Source organism: Macrobrachium nipponense, chromosome 26, assembly GCF_015104395.2.
Source record: "Macrobrachium nipponense isolate FS-2020 chromosome 26, ASM1510439v2, whole genome shotgun sequence".
NCBI classification, from domain to species: Eukaryota; Metazoa; Arthropoda; class Malacostraca; order Decapoda; family Palaemonidae; genus Macrobrachium; species Macrobrachium nipponense.
In genome coordinates, this window is record NC_087215.1 from 45,607,757 (window position 1) to 45,624,575 (window position 16,819).

A 16,819-nucleotide genomic window follows, 5' to 3' on the forward strand; every position below is an offset into this window, starting at 1 on the left:
TGAGATGTGATGCTCATAGAGGTGTAAGGTTACCAAACGGGCAGCAAATTATCCACCCCTGAACATCAAATATTAGGAATCACGCCAGAATCTGTAGGGTCGAGAGATAGTATAACAACTTTTAAGGTCATTATGACGTCACCATATGAACACCACCTCCTCGTTCTTGAAAGTTTGGCAATTAAGAAACTGGTACCTTCACTTAACAACCATACTACCTCAGTACCTTTGTATATAGCATAAAAGACACGTCACTTTGTTCTTTGCCTCTTCTTGATTTTTTTTCCACCGTCCTGACACGGAACGGCGGGACTCTGCTTGAGCAAGGTATTTTCCTCATTTTTAATATATTTTTATTTATAATATATATATATTATGCTTAATGTTTTTATTCGTAATTTTACTTAGAAATATTTTATTTTTTTATGATTTTACATTTCCTTGTTTTTCTTGAATATGTTATGTATTGATGTAATACTCATTCTTTGAGATTTTTTAATTCGTAATTTTTACTTAGAAATACTTTAATTTATAATAATTTTACGTTAACTCCTATTGTTTGGTAATTATGTAATATTTATTTCTTGCTTTAGCCTGAAGATGGGACTTTGTCTCGAAACGTCGTAAGCATAAAAGAATCATGTATGTGCCATGTCCTTCCGTATCCCCGTACCTATTTCATCGAGGATTAGCCCACCAATGTCATTCAATTTACCCACCATATGAAGAATATTAGATATATATATATATATATATAGAATTATATATATATATATATATATATATATATATATAGATATATCTATAGATATGATATGATATATATATATATATATAGATCTATATAGAGATATGATGTATATATAGGATATATATAGTATATATTATAATATAACATATATATATATATAGATATCATAGATATATATATATATATATAATATATATATAGATATATAGGAGATATATATATATATATATATATATATATATCGATATATAGATATATATATATATATATATATATATATACCCCTAAATATATCTTTATATATAGACTATATATATATATATAATATATATATATATATATATATATATCTCTATATCGCTTCTCCTCTCTCTCTCTCTATTAGATAATCTATACGTTATATATATATTCTATATCTCTATCTCTTCTCTCTCTTCTCTATATCGATATCTTTCTTCTTCTCTATCTCTAGTCTCGCTATCTATCATCTCCTATCCTCTCTCTATCCGCTCTCTTATCTCTATCTCTATCTCTCGCTCTCTCTCTCTCGCCTGCTCTCGCTCTCTCTCTTCGTCCCTTCTCTGTCTCTATCTCTTACGCCTCTCTCTCTCTCTCTCTCTCCTCTCGCTTCTCTAGCTCATCTATCTATAATAGATCTCTCTCTCTTCGTCTCTCTCTCTATCTCTCTCTCTATCTCTATATCTCTTATCTCTTCTATCTCTCTCTCTATCTAGATAATCTCGTAAATCTCTCTCCTACTCTCTCTCTTCTTTCTCTCTCTCTCTCTCTATCTATCTTTTATATCCTCCTTTATATCCGTATCGATACTCGCTTCTCTCTACTCTATCTATTTATACTTTATACTCTTCTATTTTGGGTAAGCATTAAAAAATCTAATTCCTTCTTTTTTGGGTCAGCCACAACAATCTAACATTCCTAATCAACCTTTCAACCCCTTTTACCTATCCTTTTGCAAACCAAACCCGGGAAGTCTCTAGCCCAAATAATTCTTTCGATTTATGGAGAATTTTTGAAAATATATAATGTATATATATATATATATATATATATATATATATATATATATATAGATATATATAGGTATATATATATATATACATATCATCTATATATAGATATATATATAATATATATATATATATATATATATATATATATATAATACACATGGGGTCCCCCTGTATTTGCAGATTTTTCTTTGGAACCTATCTAGAAATTATTCGCGGACGGACTCGCCTATTCGCGGATTTTTCCGACGAAAATAATCACTAATAGTGTATTTTGATGTTATTTTCATGACTAAATACCATTTTTATTGATACAAAAATGCATTTACTAATTTTCAAATGTTAATTTTGATTAATACTGTATTAGTAAGTTTAATAAGTTTTAAATGATATCACATAATAAAAATAATAATTCTCTCTCTCTCTCTCTCTACTACAAAGATGTATGTTTTTTTGTATGATAAATAAATGATTTACTATTTTCAAATATTATATTAATTTATACAGCAATAATATCAATTCATAAAAGAAAATACCATAGTGAATTAGTAAGATTTTAGCTTATAAATTTAAAAAATTATGGAAGAATGAAGGAAATCCCAGTATTTATGTTGCCATCAAGTGCTCATGAAATTCCCCCCGACCCCCCCATCTCTCTCTCTCATTTACTGAGACTCGAGATTTTTTTTTTATAGTACTTGTACTACTATTTGTTTTTAAATACTTTCAAATAAGATAATAATAATAAAGAAAATAATAATAAAATAATAATTAATAATAATAATAACTGTAATTACAAAATTCATATTTTATGTGATAGTATTTTAAAGGAATACAATACTAATCTATCCATGCCACTTTTAATTAAGGCTAATTCTCTCTCTCTCTTTTGCCACACAAAATAATAATGTGTTATAGTGGTAACTCCCTCCCTCTCTTTCGTTGGAAGTGTTATAAGTATTTTTTGAGAGAACAGAGAGATAAACACTCACTCACTCTCTCTCTTACCGAGATGAAAGAATTTTTATGGTACTAGTATGTAAAATGTTTATTGATAATTCAGTTATTTAATAATAATAATAATAAATAATAATAATAATAATAATAATAATAATAATAATAATAATAATAAAACTGTAATTACAAAATTCATAATGGTAGTATTTTAAAGAGATATTGACCTTTTCACTTGTAAGGATAACTCCTCTTTCTTACTGAGATGAGAGAATTTTTATGGTAAATGCACGTGTTTATTTTATTTTCAAATAATAATAATAATAGTAGAAGTAGTAATAATACGATAACTAATTTCAAATGAAAATTCTTCCCTTCGTCTTTTTCTGTATCAATTTCCCTACCTCATAACTCCAGTGACGCTCGGAGCTGGGAAAGTAACAATGCCATACAATGGTCAACGAATTTAATGGTTTTATGTAATCTCTCTCTCTCTCTCTCTTACTGAGATGAGATCATTTTCATGGACATGTATGTAATAAGTTTATCATTAATATTTTCCAATAACAATACGTACTATAACTGTAAGTACAAAATTCATATCTGAGTATTTTAAATACAATAATCATTCCATTTCTCTCTTTTAAATACTGTAAGGACAACTCTCTCTCTCTCTCTCCACAAGATACTTTTCATACATTTGGTGTTTCTATTTCTTCCTTTTATCTCTCTTGCTCTCAGCAAAAGAATTGATAGACAGACAAACATAATTGCACAGTCCTCTCTTCTCTCGAGAAATATATGTATTTATGGGAGGGGAAAAAAGTTGCCTACAGACGTTCATTTCAATCTTTTGAAACCATAAGGAGTTATTCTCTCTCTCTCTCTCTCTGCTATTGGTTAATGGTAAAATGTTTACGATGACTTTAAAATGATATTAATAATACCAATTCAATGGTATATTTGATGTAGGATAATACTTTAAGTAGACATTTGGTATTTGTGATTTCACATACAATTGCTTCCTTAGTAAGAAGAAAATGGATGTCTCAAATAGTAACAGTATGAAAGAAAACGTGCATGACTGAATATTATGGGGGACAGAACCCCTTATTTTCACATACGTAACTAAGTCATGCAGTACGTACATAGTATGTATTTATGTATAACCATAAAATCTAAGATTTACTTTAAAACAGTATTAATAATATTTCAAAGCTTAATATGAACCGTAATAAGATATTTTATGTATATTTGATGAAGGATGGTCTTTTTAGGGATACTTTGGTGTTTGCATGTTCAGGATAGGAGTTTATGAGCATTTTTAGAGGGGGTTCCAAACATTCACGGATTCTAACTATTCGCGGGGGGTCTGGTACACATTCTCCGCGAATACGGGGGGACCACTGTATATCTATCTATCTATATATCTATCTATATCATCTATACATACATACTATATATATATATATATATATATATATCTATATATATATATATATATATATTATTATAATATATATATATTGGTATTTTTGGGGAAGCAAAAAATCTAACATTCTGGTAATATTCAACCATTTACCTTCATTTTGAAACAAACGGGAAGTCTCTAGCACAATATTTCGATTTATGAAGAATTTTTGAAAAAAACTTTTCGCCTTCCCCAATGCATTTCGGAGCTTTGCGGCTGAAGGCTCGCGGAATCTCTGCCGCAAAGCTCCGAAATGCTTGAGTCACATTGTCGTAATATTTGCACCGTTTCATATTAGCCGTTATATAGAATTCTATATATGAAAATGTGCTCAATTTCATGTAGAATACAATAAAATATAATTCATGGTTGTTGCTTTTATCATTTTTGACATATTTGCACATAAATCACGATAAATAGAAAAAAGTAGACGTTCAGTCAACTTTGACTCGACCGTAATGGTCGAAAAATGCAATTGTAAGCTAAAACTCTTGCAGTCTAGTAATATTCAATTATTTACCTTCATTTTGAAATAAATTGGAAGTCTGTAGCACAGTATTTCGATTTATGGTGAATTTTTGAAAAAAAACTTTTTCCTTCCCTCCGTGTGCGGAATCTCCGCCACAAATCTCAGAATTGCTCGAGTCACATTGTCGAAATATTTGCACCGTTTCATATTACCCGCTATATAGAGTTCTGTTTATGAAAATGTGCGCAATTTCATGTAGAATACAACAAAGAAATCATTCATGGTCGTAGCTTTTATCATTTTTGAAATATTTGCATATAAATCACGATAAATAGAAAAAATTCAACGTTCGGTCAACTTTGACTCGACCGTAATGGTCGAAAAACGCAATTGTAAGCTAAAACTCTTACAGTCTAGTAATATTCAATGATTTACCTTCATTTTGAAACAAATTGGAAGTCTCTAGCACAGTATTTTGATTTATGGTGAAATTTTGAAAACTTTTTCCTTCCCTCCGCGTGCGGAATCTCTGCTGCAAATCTCCGAAATGCTTGAGTCACATTGTCGTAATATTTGCACCGTTTCATATTAGCCGTTATATAGAGTTCTAAATATGAAAATGTGCGCAATTTCATGTAGAATACAACAAAGAAATCATTCCTGGTCATAGCTTTTACCATTTTTGAAATATTAGCATATAAATAACGATAGAAAAAATTCAACGTTCGGTCAACTTTGACTCGACTGAAATGGTCGAAAAATGCAATTGTAAGCTAAAACTTACAGTCTAGTAATATTCCATCATTTATCTTCATTTTGAAACAAATTGGAAGTCTCTAGCACAATATTTTGATTTATGGTGAATTTTTGAAATACGTAAAACTTTTTTCCTTCCCTCTGCGCGCGGAATCTCCGAAATGCTCGAGTCACATTGTTGTAACATTTGCTCGCGCCGTTTCATATTAGCCGTTACATAGAGTTTTATATATGAAAATCTGCGCAATTTCATGTAGAATACAACAATAAAATATTTGCATACAAATAACGATAAATAAAAAAAATTCGACATTCGGTCAACTTTAATTCGACTGAAATGGTCGAAAAATGCAATTGTAAGCTAAAAATCTTACAGGCTAGTAATATTCAATCAAGTCTCTTAGCAAAATATTTCGATTTATGGTGAATTTTTGAAAAAACATTTTTTTTACGTCCGCGCGTTACGAATTCATGCATCATTTTGTGATAATATTTTCTGTGTTGCTTTGATTGTTTTACAATTTATTATATACCAAAATTATTGCAATTTAGTGTACAATACAATAAAAAAATTTAACTCATTAGCTTTAACCCGTTTGTCACAGCACGATTTGTATACAATTATATATGAAATTTTTTTTTCGCTCTGTCATATATTCTTATACTATTTATATATGATAATGATATTTTTTTTCATTTCTGATGGTTGCATACTAAATTTCAGGCAATGACAAAAAAAAAAGCCGAAAATGAACTCTTAATCTTGAAAACTAAGCGTGCTGTGATTTAAAAAAAAAAAACTTTTTTCCGCTTCGGGGCTCACACCTGAACCCTGCCGGCATACGGGAGACGATTTCTGAAATACCGTAGGCGTTTAAGGGTTAATGTGTTAAAACATTGGTAGTATCTTAAAGGATTGTGTTGAAGCATGCACAATGAACAATGATGGTATACCAAGCTTTGATGACCTGTGAAGAGAGGTTACCGAAGTGCTCAGGGAAATGGAGTTTGAGTCTCAGCTTTTTTGCGATTTGCTGAAATCATACCCGTCAAGAATACAGGCTGTGGTACAGGCAGATGGAGGCCACACAAAATGTTATATACTCAGAGAGAAACTTGAATAAATACCTGTACTGAATTACTTTTATTTTTGTCCATATCAATTTTAGTTTATGCTGTAGAGGGGGTGCCTCTAATTTTGAAATATATATATATAATATATTATATAATATATATATATATATATATATATATATATATATATATATATCCCATTTATTCTAAGTGCCCCAGTGGCATGATTGGTATGGTGTTGACATGCCACCACGGTGGCCATGAGATTCTCAGACATTCTACCAAGGGGTGAGAGATGTGTATCTCTGGTGATAGAAGTTCACTCTCGTCTCGACATGGCTCGGAAGTCACGTAAAGCCATTGGTCCTGTTGCTGAATACCACTGGTTCCATGCAACGTAAAAATACCATAAAAACAAAGGTTTTATCCTAAGAATTTTTATTCCTATAACAGTAGAGTACAGTCAGCCACATAATGTCAATGATCAAAAGATTTTTAATATCATTAATTGGCTGAAATATTCATAACTAAATAACTGGAAGAACAGATGAAGAAAACAAAGATGGGACAGAATGAATTTGATATATTCTGTTCTGCAGCAGTCATATGATCAAGCAAATTTTCACACTAAAGGGATGAGCATTACTGTGGATAGCGCTTGTTCCAATCTTTGCACACATCCTGCTTCAGACAGTGTTTTAAGTAAGACTCAGATATGCAGGTTGCAGTTAGGATTGCTTAAATAAGAGACTACTGTGACTGCATTAAACTCTTTATTTCTTATAAAATTATATAAAAATAGCAAGATATTATATAATAGAGATTAGAGAACTTATGTATAAAAACTGGGGTATTCTGAAATCAAAATAACTAGACAACCTAAATTTTTTAAGTCAAAGTAATAAATTCATATATTTAGGTCTTGGAAATCATGTACAAGTGCCTCTAAGCAAGGCAAACATTTATATGGATGCTTAGAATTTCTAGCTTTGTAAGAAGGCTTTCTGATACAAACAAGTGACATTTCCTTCACACTTTAATGATTTGAGCATTGACAGATCCCACCATTGATCCTCTTTCTTGGGATGGAGGATGCAACTCCAGTCTTGCAAAAGTTCCTCCAACTAAACCTTTGGCCAGCCGCTCAGGATTTACCACAACACAACCCTCTAGGTCCTGAAGTAATACAGAATCAACTATTAAATGTTTGTACTCTTTCTTTTGATGGCAACTCTACACAAGTCACAGCTTCAAAATACAAAAACTAATAATATAAATGATAACTCATCTAATTTTTAGCAAAGCTAGAACATGAATTAGTACAAACATATACTTATATAATCCTTAACTCTGTGAACAAGTCACAGCATCAGAATACGAAAATAAAATTTAATACGTACAAATTATACCTTATGTGCCGGCATATAAGGCAACCTTTTAAACTTAAAAAAGCAAACCATAAATCCTGCCGAGATTTTTAATGATAGGCTAACCCCAGACGTGTCAATAGTTGTTTCAATTGTTAACTACCATCACAACTATCAACACTGTAAACAAAACATCTGTAATAATGATAAAAACCATAGGTAATTCAAGTGAATTACTAGTGACACAACTACTGTAATTACAGTAATTATCATGGATAATTACCAATCAGACATTAGGATGACCAAGCATCACTTTGTTACAGGTGTATGATCTCTATCTGCAATTCCAAAAATGGACAGGTTTATAAACCTAAATATTTTCTGGAGAAAATGGTAATTTCCAAAGTTTAACATATTACAGAATATAATAATTGTCATCGCACGCCATTTGCATTTAATATTGTTTACATTCTACAAATCTCGGGAATTGCGTACTATCGATATCTTCATTGCCATTAGCTGCTAAAAGAGATGTAATTCAGGTACTTTTCCAGTGAATTAACAAAGTTGAATTTAAAACATGCATGATACTTGATTGTATAAGCATTAAGTGTAACTTCGCCAGGTCCGGACATCACTGTAGCCAGCTCCATTATTCATTTTATTCAGCCTTAGCTATAAAGTGCAGCTTCCATTTACTGGGATTCTTTATTCAGATCTCCACTGCATTAAGAATGATTAAAATATCACAAGACTCAATTTGTATTTTTCCTAGCTATACGTACTTACCTCGAACTACTATCGTAGGAGAATCCTGGATGTCAATCCGGTACCGACCCAAAAAAACTGGTTATTCCCTCCCGACCCCCAGCCAGGTATGTACCCCAGGGTCGAAGATCACCACTTCTGACCTGCAGTTCTTTCCACACCTCTAGAACTTCTGCCCTCAGATACACGAAGATGGAAGGGTGGGATTAAAAGCTCCTTAGTTCGGGTTAAGTATAGCTTGGAAAAATACAGATTACTTAAAATTTGTGATTTGTTCCGACGCCGAATACTTATCTCGAACTACTCTCATAGGAGACTTAATCCTTAGGAGGCAGGAGTGTCTAGGGAAGGATGAGTCCTGTCAATGAAAAGGTCAGCCTCCTTCAGGAGGAGGAGGAGGAGGAGGAGGAGGAGGAGGAGGAGGAGGAGGAGGAGGAGGAGGAGGAGGAGGAGGAGGAGGAGGAGGAGGAGGAGGAGGAGAGGGGGGGGGGGGGGGGTGGACCCATTCTGCCGGATTAGGGCGGAGTGGTGGGGATCCCCCCCGCTGAAAAGAACTAATCCCGACTGGCGGGTAGGGTAGGGAATAAAACTATGAGTGTAATGCAATGATTTGTAAGCATATATTATCCCTCACATAGACAGACCTGATGGCTGAGGGATTTTGACGATTATGTCGAAGGCCCAGTAGGGAAAGGGTAGATTATGGAGGATCGACAAACATCATATATACACACATTCATACGACGAATACCCCCTAAGCTAGACTAGACCCTCTGCTGGCCTGCCACCACCAGCCCGATCTCAAAGGCGTCAAGAGAACTCTTCATGCAATCCTTGAGGTAATGGGCCATAAAGGTGGACTGCCTCTTCCACAACCCTGCCCGGAGGACCTGGCCAATGGCCAGGTTCTTGGCGAAAGACAGGGAAGTGCGTATACCTTTGATGTCATGAGTCTTTGTGCCTTGAGGGGGGGGAAGCCCCGCTCTCTCGTAAGCCCTCCTGATGGTCTCCCTCAACCAGAGGGAGATGGTGTTCTTTGCGACTGTCCTCTGTGTGCACCCGGTAGAGGCAAACAGGTTTTGAATACCGGGGCGGAGTCCTTCCGTCCTGCTGAGGTACTTCCTTACTGCCCTGACTGGGCAAAGGAGCAGGTCTTTGGGGTCCTCTGACTTCGGCAGGGCTAGAATGGAGAACTCCACGAACCACTCGTCTACCACCAACGGGTTCTGGGTCTTGGCTACGAAGGACGGCAAGAACTTGAAAGTTAGATCCCTCCATCCCCTTGAGTGGGACACCTGGTAGGAGTGGCCATGAAGCTCCCCCACCTCTTGGAGGATGCTAAGGCCAAGAGGAAGACTTTCTTGAGTGTGAGCTCTCTGTCTGTGATATCCTTGAGCGGCTCGAAGGGAGGCTTTTCCAGTGCATCCAGGACTCTGGCCACGTCCCATTGAGGTACTGCCAGGGACCTGGGGGGGCATGCCTGCTCGAAGACCCTAATGAGCAGGGAGATGTCCTTGGAATTCCCCAGGTCTACCCCTCTTTGATAAAAGACCTGGCTCAAAGCCACCCTGACCCCTTTGATGGCTGCGATGGAGAGCCCCTTGTCCTCCCTCAGATGGACTAGGAATTCCGTGATGTGGGGAATCTTGGTCCATAGGGGGTCCAAGTTCTGTCCATTACACCAGGCCCTGAAAGAGCTTCCACTTCGCCTGGTAAACTGCTGCGGAGGACTTCCTAAGGCATCCTGACATGCAGGAGGCCACCTTGCGTGAGAAACCCCTCTTGTTCAGGAGCTTGATAGTCTCCACCTGTGAAGGCAGAGGGCGTCCAGGCCCTGGTAAAACCTTTCGAAGTGGGACAGCCTTTGGGGGAGTTCCCAGGGTTCTTGAATGGACATCTCCAGGAGATCCAGGAACCAGTCTCTGTCCGGCCACCTGGGGGCTACAAGGGTCATGACTGTGGCTTTGGAGATCCGGAGATGATTGAGGGCCTGCCTGAGGACTTTGAAGGGGGGAAATGCATAGAGGTCTAGACTGTCCCAGGGGTGCTGGAACACGTCTTCCCGCACCACTGCTGGGTCCGGGACTGGGGAGCAGAACACCGGGAGCTTGTGGTTCAGGCTCGTTGTGAACAAGTCCATGGAGGGGGAGCCCCACCTCCCGATCAACTCACCCACTACTACTGGGTGTAGGGACCATTCCGCCCCCAGGACCTGGCCTAGCCTGCTGAGTCTGTCGGCGATCACGATCCTCTTTCCTGGAATGAACCTTGCTGACAGGGAGATCCTGGCGTTCTTGTTCTCTGACCACTCTAGAACGGTCTCTGCCAGGCCGCACAAGGGTCGCGATCTCAGACCCCCCTGCTTTTTTATGTAAGCAATGACGGTGTCATTGTCACACATGACTGCCACTCGTTTGCGCCTCAGGCTAGTTTCGAAGGCTTGGAGCGCTTTGAGGATGGCCAAAAGCTCCAGGCTGATGATAATGGAGCTCACGCTCCCTTTTCCGACCACTTCCCCCCCTCATTTCTGACTATAGGTGGGCTCCCCGGCCCTCCCTTGAAGCGTCCGTGAATAAGAGCATTTCCGGAGGAACATCCGCCAGCGGGACCCCCAGCCGGAGGTTCGTGTCGTCTAACCACCAGTGAAGGGCATCAGCCATCGGCTGAGAGGGGACTACCAGCTCCCATGGGTTCTTCCCGTCTGAGGCCCACCCGTCCTTCAAGTTCCACTGGACGGGCCTCATCTTCAGCCTTCCCTGCGGTACTAGCTTCTCCAGGGAGATGAGGTGGCCTATCAGCCTCAGCCACTCTCAAACTGGTCGGGGCGTGTCTGTCAGGAAGGGGGTTGCAACGCCCTTCAAGTTGGAGATATGTTCCTCCGACGGGAACGCCCTGGCTCTCACTATATCTAGATCCATTCCCAAGTACACCATCCTGTTGGTGTGTTCCAGGTGCGACTTTTCCAGTTCAGGACGATACCTAGACAAGCGCAGAAGTTCAGGAGTTTGTCCCTCTGCTCCTTCAAGAGATCCCTTGAGGAGGAAAGGAGTAGCCAATCGTACAGGTGCCACAGGAGACGCATGCCCTTCTTATGGGCCCAGGTGGACACGAGGGAGAACAACCTCATGAATACCTGCAGCGATGTGGACAGGCCAAAATAGAGGGTCCTGAACTGGTATGTCGATCCCTCCCACCTTACGCGGAGGAACTTCCTGTTGGAGGGGTGTACTGGGATCTGAAAGTACATATATGTCCTTGAGGTCTAGGGACAGCATGTAGTCCCTTCCCTCAAGGCCGCCAGCACAGAGCGAGGGGTCTCCATCTTGAATTCTGTCTTGAGGACGTATGTGTTGAGGATGGACAGGTCGATTACGGGTCTCCAACCCCCTCGAAGCCTTCGCCACCAGGAATAGGTGGCTGAAGAACCCCGGGGAGTGGTCCACCACTCGCTGGAGGGCTCCCTTCTCCAATAGAAACAGGACCTCCAGTTGAAGAGCCTCCCCGTGACCGGGGATCCGGGGGCTGAACGCCCCGCTGTCTAGCTCCCCCATCAGGGAAGGTGTTACGTCTTGGAAGGGGATCCGGTAGCCATCCCTGAGGACCTGGACAGTCCAGAGATTGGCCCCAAGATCCCCCAGTCCCGCCAATGATTGAAGAGGCAATCCCCCCACCCCAGGCGTCAAGTCGGGTAGGAGGCCTCGCCTCCTACTTCCTCTCTCTCTCTCTCTCTTGCTCCCCCCCCACCGCACTGGATGACCTCCTCATTTTAACAAGGATTTTCTTCGCTTATCTGGACTTTCTATGGGATTACAGTGACCAGTTCGTGTATGTGAAAGCGCAGTGATTGTGTCAGCGACCAGTGTTTTCAGTAATTTGAAGTGTACATTGTTATTTTTAGCTTAAAAATTTCTTGGAGTTACCTACTGGACTCCTGTTAAATTTTTTCGGAGCGCGCATGCGCACTAGGCATCTTGTGACGTCAAAGGAACTTCATATATTGTTTCTTTCTATCAGAATCTAATATCGTAAATTACAAAGTATTTATCACTTTCCTGGACACTGTATTAAGATCCCACATTATCTCACGCACTGTAAACATCAAATATGCCTACTAATAGCACATATAGCAGGGTGAAGAGATAGGGAAAGGTGGAGAAGAGAGAGACAAACCACCGTTGTCGTCGCTTTTGCTTTCAAACACATCAAGTTTTAAGAGGGTACAAGAAGAGTGAATTGCAGAAACACTGTACTCAGCTGGGACTTGGAGGTGTATGGACTAATAAAGAAACCCTAATTGATAAACTAATCACTTATTATGGGAGTATTGAGAAACACTTTCGCCGCCTTGATGGCACCCATGAGATAGAAAATGAGAGACTAATCCCAAATTCGGCAGAACTACTCTCACCGATTTGAAGCGTTTGTTAGGGAAAAACTAAGACAATTTTTATGTTGTGAACAATTCCCTGGCAGAGAAGGAAAAAAGAAATAGAGGAGCTTAAAACTAAACTTTATTTTGCTGAAGAAACTATCAAACACTTAAAAGAGAGCCTTCAGCAACAGAATAGATCGCGCTCCCGTCAAACTCTGGCATCCACTTCGAATGAAGGAAATATATTACTTATTGGAGATTCTTGTTTAAAAGAAGTAAAGTCTAATGACCTCAACGATAAGGCTATGATCAGAACCCTCCCCGAAGCAAATCTGGATCTACTAAAGTCCTGGATTAGGGAAAAACTGGAATTTTCACCGAAAGAATGCATCATCTACTGTGGTACTCAGGACCTGCTTGACGAAGATGTAGCGTTGGAAAGAGTCCTCGATAACCTGGGAGCCATTGTGGCTGAACTCAAAGAGAAAAATAATGACATTGTAGTAATGGTTTGTGAACTTGTTCCAGCTCTAGAAGCAACAAGACATGATTTGAATAGTAGAATAAATCAATATAACTGTAAATTGTTAGAATGGTGTGACAGAAATGGTGTTGTTTTAATTGAGACACAAAGGTTTTTTAAGCTTGGAACAGGCGATATTGATACAAATTGCTATGAAAACCAGGATGATAAAAACTATGATTTGCTAAATAGAATTGGTGCGGTTAGGTTGCTAGATGCAATTTCATCTATATGCACAAACGACTTTCTCTGTTATAATTGGAAAGAAATCAAGTCAAATATATGTAATCTGAAAAATAATAACTATAGGATTAATCATGTAAAGAGTAAAAGTAGCAACCTTATGATAAATCGGGAGGTAGAAGGAAGGAATAAAAATGATATTGTCATGATACAATAAAGTTTTATACATACTTACCTGGCAGATATATACTTAGCTATAGACTCCGTCGTCCCCGACAGAAATTCGAATTTCGCGGCACACGCTACAGGGTAGGTCAGGTGATCTACCGCCACTGCTGCTGGGTGGCAGAACTAGAACCATCCCATTTTCTAAAACAGATTTGCTCTTCCACCTGTCTCCTGAGGGGAGGCTGGGTGGGCCATTTAATAGTATATATCTGCCAGGTAAAGTATGTATAAAAACTTTATTGTATCATGACAATATCATTTTATACATTCAACTTCCCTGGCAGATATATACTTAGCTGATTGGCACCTTTGGCGGAGGGTAAGAGACAGCTAATTACTGAATAGACAGGGAACAAACATACGTTGTAGGTAACAAAAATATAAGAAACCTTGGTTCCTACCTGTGTCGGCGAAAGACTTCATGGCTACTGCCTAGGAGCTTACATCGCCTGAAGAGCCTCAGCGAGGTAGTGACCTCATGCTAAGAATTCTTGATGGTCTGTCGATGGGGTCCTTATCCACTTACTCGAAAGAACCAAAGGATCTTTGTCAATGGGGTCCTATCCACTTACATGACAAAACACCTTGCCATATGGCATCATTAAGGAGCATAACACCGATCCCGATCACCTGATCCTAATACCGGGGTTTAGTACTCACGATTGAAAGGAGTTATCCCCCCAACATCCTTTCAAACGACCATAAAAACTCAAAACCAAACAATCTTTTAGTTTAAAAACAATATTATTTAAGGATCAGTACCAGCTCCCTGTCCCAGCACGGTATTCGCTGATAACATAAGGTCCAAGAGAAAAACACTTTTCATAAGTCACTCTGATGTCTTTTAAGTAGTGGGAGGCAAATACCGAGTTGCATCTCCAATATGTTGCTGCTAATATGTCTTCATTGACATATTTCTATTAAGGCTAGGGAAGTGCAATTGCAACCGGACTTCGTGTGCTCTAACCCTAAGCAGCTTAAACTGATTCCTCTTGGCATTTCATGTGAGCCTCCGTATCACATTTCTTACGAAGAATGCTAATGCGGTTCTTCGACATTTGCCTCTTCGGGCGGGTTCCTTACCCGCGCCACCATAGGCTCTGATTACAACCTTGAAGTTGACTCTTTCTCTTCAGATAAAACTTCAGTGCTCTGACCGGACAGAGAGACCGTTCTGTTTCTCTACCCACAAGGGGAGAGAGGCCCTTGATTTCAAAACTTCTGGGCCAAGGCTTAGAAGGATTCTCATTCTTGGCCAAAAACAAAGGTTGGAAGAGACAACAGCAGAATCTCCTCTAAAACCTACCCGAGAGTCTAATGCATGTATCTCACTGACCCTCTTGGCCGTCGCGAGGGTCAAGAGAAAAAATGCACTTCCTCGAGAGGTCCCTAAAGGATGCCTTATCAGGTGGTTCGAAAGTATTCGAAGAGAGAAACTGGAGGACCACATCTAGGTTCCCCAACTTGGAGTGATAAAGGATTTAGACTTTGTAGTACCAAAGGATCTTATCAAATCATGGAGATCCTTATTGTCTTCTATGTTAAGGCCCCCTGTTTCTAAATACAGCCGAGAGCATACTTCTATAACCTTTTATGGTAGAAACAGCTAAACGTGATTCCTCTCTAAGGAAGATAAGGAAATCAGCAATTTCGGTCACAGAGGTATCGGAAGAGGACAGCTTCTTCGACCTACACCATCTACGGAAGACTTCCCACTTCGATTGATAGACCCCCCGCAGAGTAGAGGACCTGCGGGCTCTGGCAATTGCGCTTGCAGCTTTTCGCGGGAAAAGCCTCTCGCTCTGACAAGTCTTTCGATAGTCGAAAGGCAGTCAGGGAGAGAGCGTGGATGTTTCTGATATCTCTCGAAGTGGGGTTGTTTGAGCAGATCTGTCCTCATGGGAAGAGATCTGGGGAAGTCCACCGTCCATTCCAGTACCTCTGTGAACCAATCTGAGCGGGCCAATATGGGGCGATTAGAGTCAGTTTCGTCGCCTCCGAGGAACGGAACTTTCTTAACACTTCCCCAGAATCTTGAACGGGGGAAAAGAGTTAGGCATCTATGCCGACCAGTCCATGAGAAAAGCATCTATCGCTATTGCTCTTGGATCTTCTACAATGGAGCAAAGTTTTCTATCCTTCTGGAGAGAAAAAGAAACGTGGCGAACAGGTCTATCTGAGGCTTTCCCCCAGAGAGACCAGAGCTTTCGGCAGACTTCGGAGTGTAGGGTCCACTCTGTTGGAAGGACCTGGTTTCTTCCTGCTGAGTCTGTCTGCTCTGACATTTTTTTTTGTCCCTTGTACAAACCTCGTCAGCAATACAGTGCCTCGTTCCTCTGCCCATATCAAGAGGTTCTCTCGCTATCTTGTATAGTGGTAAGCGAGTGAGTCCCCCCCTGTTTTCGGATGTAAGCCAGAGCCGTGGTATTGTCCGAATTTACCTGGACTACCACGCCTCTGACCTCCGACTCGAAGTATTTCAAGGCTAGATGAACTGCCATAAGTTCTTTTACATTTATATGCCAGGACACCTGTTCTCCTGTCCAGGTTCCTGACACTTCCTTCTTTCCTAGAGTTTGCTCCCCATCCCTGTTTCCGAGGCGTCGGAAAACAACACTAGGAGAGGGTTTCCGAATCGCAAAGGGATATGCCTTCGTTCTTCTGAAGCGGGGTTAACCACCACCTCAGGTCTAATTTTATTTCTTGAAGAATGGGAAACTGATCCGAAAGATCCCCTTTCTTTCTGTCCCACATTCTTTGCAGGTAAAATTGCAGAGGTCTCAGATTGAGCCCTCCCTAGGGAAACGAACTGCTCCAGCGACGAAAGGGTTGCCCAGAAGACTTAACCATTCCTCCCTCGCTGAGCTTCGTTCTT

General features: G+C 39.5%; 1 protein-coding gene across 1 annotated transcript in view; it reads right to left on the reverse strand.

Annotated features, from left to right (window-relative positions):
* Positions 1-7,257: 7,257 nt before the first annotated feature.
* Positions 7,258-16,819, reverse strand: part of LOC135200248 (DNA polymerase alpha subunit B-like) — a 234,176-nt gene continuing 224,614 nt past the window's right edge. The window contains 1 exon segment of the mRNA XM_064228711.1: positions 7,258-7,679. Coding sequence (XP_064084781.1) covers positions 7,533-7,679 — 147 coding nt within the window. The 3' untranslated portion in view covers positions 7,258-7,532.